Below are 8782 nucleotides of genomic sequence, written 5' to 3'. Positions count from 1 at the left end.
AACACCAAATAGCCGAAGCAAAGCCAATTTATAAATGCATTGATGTTTATCTTTACAAGTTTTTATGTTTTCAAGAAGCAATTAAAAATTTTTCTTGTTTCACAATCAATTTAATTTTTCTTTTAATTAAATATATCAGTTATGATTGTAAAGATCAATGCATGCAACACTAAAGACAAAAGAAGACATGCCCCACACAAATGCTATATGTTAAAGAGGATATATATACATACCCATGGCCACACCATCATCATTCATGTTATTTACATTATAAATATATTATAATATATAATCTTTTTTTTTATATTAAATAACAAGATGAAATTTTTGTTATACTTGACTATTTTGTCTATTAATTATAATTAAAAATATTCGATACAGTTTGAAGATTTCTGTTTGAGCATAATTTACAGTTTACAGGTGATCAGTCAAACTGTATCAACTGTTGTACCGTATGAATTTTAACAAACATTGCTAAATAGTCTTATGACACACAATTTGTAAGGAATTAGCACGTTGTCAATATTTTAAATTTGGAAGTATACGTAATATTGTTAAATAAAGCAAACAATCGCATTTGTTTTTAAAGAGCATATAATACTACCAAAGCACAAAGTCTCTCTCTCTTATTTCATTTATATTTAATTAAATAATATATTATATATATGCGAATACAATCGTGTGCGCACACATACACATACATACACATGTATACATGCACACACACCTGAAAACTAATATTAAAAAGTAATTAAAATAAATTAAATAGAATTTTATCACTGTACGAATAGATATTTTGTAAGGGTATTAATTCTAAAATATTTATGTACTATTATCATAGTTGCATCAATAAATTTGCTTTGGTAATTATAATACAAATGCTCTTTCTTATTGCAGTGGGATATTGGAGAACTACAGGCAGACATTGAGCAAAACATTTTTGCAAACGCAAATAACGGTTGATAACAGCTTGCCTGAGGGGGCTCCTATAGTGTGCTCCTATGGTGTCTGCCGCAGTGTACAGGTGCTGTAACCACAGAACACACTGACGTATCGTGCCCTCTACTTATAACTAATTCTTGGTATGCAGCTTATTATTTGCATATGTAACAAAAGCTTCACAAATTTTTCAGCTTATCAGTTACATTATCAAATCTTATCCCTTGTTGCTAAAGAAACATAACAATCACGCAGTCCTGAATAATCCCATTATAATAAGACCTTATGGTTTGGATTTAATTATATTCCTAACATTAAAACATAGTGACCGAGTACCATTAGAATTTACAGTGCAATCAGTGTAATTAGTGAAGAGTGTTCTAATACAAAATCTATAAAACATGCATAATGTACATAAAATGATTCTCGGTCACTAAAACTTAGAATACAGAGTGCAGAAATTCTGATGAATGTTTGTAAACTTTTATCATCAGTTTATTTTTATAAATAGAAACGAATTATGAAGATGCTTACCTATATTTTGATATTTAATAAATACATATTAAGTACATAATTTTTCAACAAACAAATATGTCTTTATTATTTGGAAATATCGTTAGATATATCAATATTTATTTTTATTACGTATTGATAAAATATTTTGAATATAATAAAATAAAATAAAATAAAATAAAATAAAAAAATTATTACTAAGTAATAGTAATAACATATAAGCAATTATAATAATTTATATTTGTAGACCGATAAAAAGAATAATTATTATATATTTCCAACTTTAATTATGCGATATGGAAAAAAATGTAATTCACATATATGATATACGACAAAAAGCAGAAGGAACATTTCAAAAGTATGAATTACTACACTCTGTATTACTCAGAAGTACGTCACAATTGATTACCCGAGCTTGAGAGCCTGGCCGCCAGCGCGGAGGCCCTCTTCACCCAAGAGAGTGACTTGTTCTTCCTCACGACTTGGATCTGCCATCTGCGATACGACACCTCCGTTCTCAGCCTGGCAACAGACACATGTCACCCCTCTCTTGCCCTATTTCCCAGTTGTTTATTTCTTTTCATGACAACTGAACTCACCCTCATCGTTATAGCTCTTCATTGTCAATTTTATATTATATATATATATCAAAAAATAACTTTCACTTTTTACATATCGGAATGAAATATTGTGTAACAGATATTAATTCGTTACACAAAATGATTATCACAGTTATGTATCACGCATCAAGAACAATTGCAGATTGTCTCTATTTGTAAATTTAAGAAACTTCATAAAGCATATAGATACATGCTATACATATATTAAAAATAATGCATACAGATTATGATTTATGTATAATTTGTTAACTGTAAATACATATACTATAGAATAATAGTATTTTTTATATTTATGCAAACAGTTTAGAAAGCCAGAGGAAATGAAAGAAAAGATTTTAATTTAACAATAAAAGAAGGTTATTAAATATTTAAACAACATATATGCAGAGTAACCCATTTATATAATGCAATTATCTTTCCGAATTATTGTTACTCAAAAAATGTTTTAATTTAATTAAATAAATCTTTTTATGGGTGGATATATAAAAGACCATATGATGGTCAAAAATTTTTTCAAATGGATTCTGCCTAATGTAGATCAATTAATCCATTAAAAATTATAGGATTTCATTCAAAAAAAAGATGTTGTTTTTTTTTTTATATATTTTTCATGTGTCCATCTACAAAAAGATTAATTAGATTAAATTACTTCCCCTTAAAACAGAATAAATTCCATTTGAAACATTGCTTGAATAACAAAAATTCAAAGAAATAATTGCATTTATAGATTGATATGGATCACATTTGATGTATGCGTATATATATGTATATATGCTGTCTAATTAATTTTTACTGAAAGCTAATATAAATTTCTAAAATAAGAAAAGTGAAATGTATTAAATGTAGTTATGTATTTATATACATTTTTAAATATATGATTTAAAAAATATACCTATAAAGAGTATGTGTATAATAAATATTATATGAGCTTTGAAAGATTTTGACAATGAAGAAAATAAAAAACTGAAAAATGTACATAATTTGAATAATTTGAGAACTTATAAAAATATATTTTAATGTTATAATTATTAGAATTACATGCATAGAACTTGCATTATACGATACTTAAAATATATAATTTTCATGCAATATTTTTTTTGTCACAGACATAACATCACAGAAATATCACATGATAAGCATTTATGAAATATATTGTATATGCAATATATTTTTAAAAATATTTTCCATTAATTATGTTTGCAAGCACATATCAACTTCCATGCAGTAAGTTATCAGTATTATATAATGTGAAATTTATACCAGTAAATTACAAGTTATTTTAAATATTTGTTTATTATAGATATTTATTATGAATAGTTAATATTTTTTGTTTTAAGAATGCATTATCAATGGTAAAGAGAACTTTATTCGATATAATGTAAAAATTTATGATAAGTCTTAGAAGCAGCAATATGATTATGGAAATAAAATATAATTGAAATGGAAAAAGAATGAAAGACAAAAAAATAGAAAGGGTAGGAGTGACTATAAAAAGGAAATTATAGAAAAGATCAAAACACCTTGCCAGGTGACATTAACACATTTAGTTAAATTTTTATGTGATGATTGAAAATTGTTATGTTAAATAAAAATTTATTTAGTACTGTGAATATAAATTTGTATGCAACACATATTCTACAGCTACATTATAATACTTGAACAGGTATGTGCACATACTAAGATAACGAAATTACACAGCATAAGTACAATTACAAATCGAGACATTAATGAAAAAAATATTTGAATCCTAAATCACATATATTTTAAATTAACTGGAACATCTTAAGTTAATTCTTAGCACAAATGTAAATGCATAATATATATGGAATATATATAAATGCAAAATGTTATTGATGCATGTAGATCAAACTACATCTATTCGTTATATGCCTATATTAGACATATACATCTTTTTAAAAAATGATTATTTTTCTTTTTCTTATAATTCAATTTAACTATATTCAGGAAAAATCAATAATTATATAGGAACTTTGGGAAGTAGGGCATAATAAGTGACATGTGTCTTTTGCGATTCTGCAACTTGGTTAGTTGATAATAGTAACACATTAAATGTCCTAAAATCACTCAATAGTATTATTAGTAACACAAAACAAAAAATTGTAATACGAAAAAGATTCGATTTTTCTAATTATTATTAACGTTAGCACAATTTTTAATATGTTTAATTTATAAGATAAATATATATATATATGAATATAAATGTATATATACATATATACATATATACATATACATATGTGTTGACTTTAAATTAAATTTGTTAAGCATTTATAAATATGTATATATTTGCATCGCGTACTAGTAAGTTATTTGAAAATTTTACATGCATCGTATTTGTTCTCATACCCATATTCACAGATTTGCTTTTGAGAAATGATAAATTAAAGTTTCTATTTAAATGCTTCATTAAAATAAATAAAGGCACACTATCCACAACATAAAAGTTAATTTGCTGAATAGTGCAAAAAGATAAATATTTGCAAAGTTCAAAGCTTTTTTTTACACGCTTTAAAAATATTAATTCAAAATAACATTAAAAAAAAAAATTAAAAAAAAACATATATTTACCATTGAGAAATTACTAATGCAATAACAAGCAAAACATTTTTATAATAAAATATAAAGATTAAATTTCATGTATGTCCACTGTACTATATGGAACAATTTATTTTTATAATAATTTCAGCTTTAGAAATGAAAACTATTAAAGTTTCCAAAATATGTATATTTGTATATAAAGAGAAAAATAAATATAAAAGAAAGGAGAATAGAAATAGACAAAATGAATGAGTTAGTTTGAATTTACATCCAGATTTTTTCTTTCATGTGCATTTCTTTATGTTATGTTTACAAAATCTGCAAATATTTATTTATTATTTAATTTCATACCCAATGTGAATTTTGTCTGTAACTATAAAATATTGACTTTTTCTAATTATGTTTTTTAGCAAATAAAAAAATTTGTTCTTTTATTAAAAATTAAATTCTATTTTATAATTTATATGGAATATATTTAATATCGTCATTATTATTGTCATGGTGATTATCACTATTAAAAATTAGGAGTATTATATTATCGTTTATATATAATATATATGTATATATCTTTCACACACACATATTATAATTATTATTAATATTATTATTAATAGTTTAAGTTAATTTGAAAATCAAAAGATCAATAATTTATCCACATTATGTAATTAGTTCCTCTATAAAATGTTTATATTGTTTCAACGCTAAACGTACCATGATCAGTCAAATTACCGGTTGTAAAATTTTTGGTAGTATTTCTTACAAGTTATATTTCTATTTGATGAGTCAAGAATTCTTATTGCATTAATGATATATATTTTTTTTTATAAATATGTTGTAAAATATATGACTTTCTGAGGACAAATCACTTGATTCGCTGTGGTAGAAATAAATATACATAAAGAGCATCGGTACGTTTAGTGTTAATATATAATTTTGTTTCATTCCTATAATATATCTCAAGAATGTGGTACAATGACAAAAACAATGACAATACAATACGGTATAATTAACAATCGAGGCACCCATTTTCAATATATTACCCACACAAAATGACCAAACATAACATGTCAGCTATATAATTTGAAATAATCTTATTTATGATCCAATGTTTTATGCGATAATACTTTACATTTGTGTAATAAAATTACAAAAATATAAAGTAAAAAATTCTTTCACAATATACATATTTTTCATCGAATTACATTACTTATTGGATCAGAAATGAGAAAATTCATATAATCATCACATCGGTAACAAACGCGCAAATATAATTTTATTATTTTCAATGATTAGATTCCCAATTTCCAGTTGCATTTATAAAAATATAGCATCATCACACATATGGTTATATGTTAATAGCATAGACAAAATGGTTTAGGCAAATCTTACCTCGTCAAAGAAGACTTGAGTTTTTCTTAATATATGCTTCAGCTCAGTCAATTCTAAGAAGTTACGTTTCAGAGCTTCAGCATTTTGATTGACTTCTCGCAGCTCATTCTCCAACTTTTCAAACGTAGCTTCCAAATCAATCATTTCACGAGGTTGCGGTGCTTCAGGATTTTCACCGGTATCAAGCATCGGTATTCCATCCTTTTTGATTTCCTTTTCCAAGTATCGTAATTTTCGTTCCATTTCATCACAACGACGTACTTCATTAACGAATTTTCGTTGAAATGCATTAACATCGGGATTAAGCTATATTAAAATATAAATTAGAATAAGAAAGAAAAATGACAGTAACAAATAAAAAATAAAAAAGACAAAGTAACAAATGTGAATATAATTTATGTATTTTCTTCAGTAAAAACAAAAGTGCATTAGAATGTAAAAAGTTCATAAGAGATCTATATATATATGTATAATAAAATATAAATAGACGTAACACATGTATCTACTGATATATAAAGATAAATTCGCGTAAGGAGATAAGAAAATACTTACATCTCTAAATTGAACAAGACCAAGTTCGCCAAGTTCGGAGACACAGGCGTAGGCAGCTTCGCTTTGCAAAAAGAGTTGACACAAGGTCATCTCTTCGCTTCGAAAAAGCGAACCCATCTTAATAGATGGAAAATTTACTTATTGGGATGACAAATTCGTTTACGTAGATTCCGTTTTCGTAAGGAAATAAAGAATTGAAGAAGACGTGTACTCAACGAGATTCGATGATAATATCGTGAGTCAAAGTAGAAAACCCACACGATATAAGATAAAAGCTCGAGATAGCACCGATCAATATCGTGACATCACGAGACAGAAACTATTTTATACAACCGTACGTCAAACGTCACGAGTTCTAAACGTGCCACACTTGCGACGAATTCACACCCAATGAATATGTGGCGCACACTGTGTTGCGGCGATTTCTGAAATTACTCTTTTCAAGTCGATAATACAAACATCTACGGTACAATCTATCAAAGAATAGTACAATACTATCAAAGAATACAATATTCTACCGACTATCGCTCACTGGTGATCCCGTTAGAGTAACTAAAAAAAATAATAATAATATAATAATAATTAATAAATTTAATATCTTAAATATATCGTAGGAAAACGCTGGCAAGAAACTTTAACAGCAGAAAGTAATAAATTCTTAATTGCACATTATTTGCTCAATCAAAATCCATAATTGCCAATTTAATAATTAATTATTTAATTAGTTATTAATAATTGAAAATACGAAAATTTTTTTTCTTATTTCTAAGCAAAGCAACGAAGTTTGCAACAGCAGAAAAAAAATGAATAAGTGCTCTTATTTGCTCACTAATTGTGCTCAWCTTTATTATATCAAATATTTTGTATTTATCGTTAATTAGTTGAAAATAATTATTACACTTTGAATAATTATGAAATAGCGATATCATGAGTGGGAGATATGTTATACACATGCGCAACCATAAATTCAATGCGCAACCACAAATTCAAGGCGCAAGCACACTTGGAAAACAATGACAGTAAAGTTGGTATATATATATATATACCTACAGGGGATATATTTAAAGTTGATTTCCAAAGTAACAACCTACAAGGTAGTGAAAAGAAATAAGTTAATCGTTCATAATGTATAAACAATAGGTAAATGTTTTCATTTTTTTCTGCTGTTGCGGTTCTATGCCAACTTTTTTGTAGTGAAGTATATAGAAACTCACAAGTCCCCTTTTTTATCTACCAAGCATTATCTTTGTTACCACTGGGACCACCATTGGACGATAGTATGTACTTAACGCGATGACGGTACAATAGTAGTAATGTATAGTATAGTTATATTGTAAGAAAATTTAAAATAATTATATATAATTTTTACTGTCTAAATACGTGTGTGTGCCTTCAGAAATGCGTTTTTTATACATATATATTGTAAAAAGTAGAAGAAAATCAAAACGAGTAGATGATAAATCCAACGATGATCACCTGTAACAAAAAGAAAACTATATTAATCATACAATCAAAAGTGATACAATAGCCTAACATACAAATCGTCCAGTTCGCAGAGACGCACTTTTCATTTAAATTCCTTATTTATTTTTATCCAATCTCTATTTATCGTTTGTAAAATAAAATTACATTTAAACGCGTGATTTTACATTTACATAAAATATATAAAAATAAAGAAATAGGAAAAGTACAAATATTAAGTTACTACAAAAAATAATATCTATTAATTATTATGAAATACTTTTTTAAGCTGCATTATATAGAAAAGAAAAATTTCAAATTTAATAAAATACGATCAAAATGAAAAATTTTAAAGACGAAAAAAGAAAAAAAAATTACTGTAATATTTACCAAACGTTATTTAAGCTTCAAAATTTAATATTACGAAAATTTTAATATTTTTGACTCTAACTAATACATATGCATCTTTAGGACGATATAGACACGAATTTGGTGTCCCAAGGAGATGGAATGGTCCATCATCTCCAATTGAAACTACAAATTAATGACGAGCAAAAACGTAATATAATAAAATATGACTAGAGAGCTATTTTCAATAGGTTCGAACTTACTGTTGAACCTTTGAAAATAACTCAATAGTCTATGTAGTTGCCCTCTTCAGCCACAATTAAGTGGGGGCCTCTTCGGCATTAGCCTCTTCGGCATTTAGCCTTTTCTTTCTTCATGCCCTAAACGCTGCTGTGAGACTT

General features: G+C 26.3%; 1 protein-coding gene across 2 annotated transcripts; it reads right to left on the bottom strand.

The window, feature by feature from the left end:
* Window positions 1-1720: 1720 nt before the first annotated feature.
* On the bottom strand, window positions 1721-6962 carry LOC106790106. Of its 2 annotated transcripts, none has more exons than XM_014754806.1 (3): window positions 6573-6962; window positions 6021-6326; window positions 1721-1974 (listed from the first exon to the last, which is right to left on the bottom strand). In XM_014754806.1, exons 1-3 carry the CDS (start codon window positions 6687-6689, stop codon window positions 1858-1860), a joined length of 540 nt encoding a protein of 179 aa, XP_014610292.1. In that variant the 5' UTR covers window positions 6690-6962; the 3' UTR covers window positions 1721-1857. The 2 variants fall into 2 exon arrangements, with proteins under 2 accessions (XP_014610292.1, XP_014610293.1); XM_014754807.1 differs by having other exon boundaries at window positions 1726-1947; window positions 6573-6961.
* Window positions 6963-8782: the final 1820 nt, after the last annotated feature.

Source organism: Polistes canadensis, unplaced genomic scaffold, assembly GCF_001313835.1.
Source record: "Polistes canadensis isolate GaletaPanama2010 unplaced genomic scaffold, ASM131383v1 scaffold_214, whole genome shotgun sequence".
Lineage (NCBI taxonomy): Eukaryota > Metazoa > Arthropoda > Insecta > Hymenoptera > Vespidae > Polistes > Polistes canadensis.
This window is presented reverse-complemented; position numbering and strand designations above follow the sequence as displayed.

What these genes read in the sequence shown, in the direction of transcription:
- LOC106790106 (XM_014754806.1), bottom strand. Translation starts at nt 6,689, where the DNA reads ATGGGTTCGCTTTTTCGAAGCGAAGAGATGACCTTGTGTCAACTCTTT. An exon ending in GTCTTGTTCAATTTAGAGAT is followed by an intron (nt 6,327 to 6,572) that starts GTAAGTATTTTC and finishes ATTTTAATATAG; the next exon opens with CTTAATCCCGATGTTAATGC. An exon ending in CTCAAGTCTTCTTTGACGAG is followed by an intron (nt 1,975 to 6,020) that starts GTAAGATTTGCC and finishes GTCTGTTGCCAG; the next exon opens with GCTGAGAACGGAGGTGTCGT.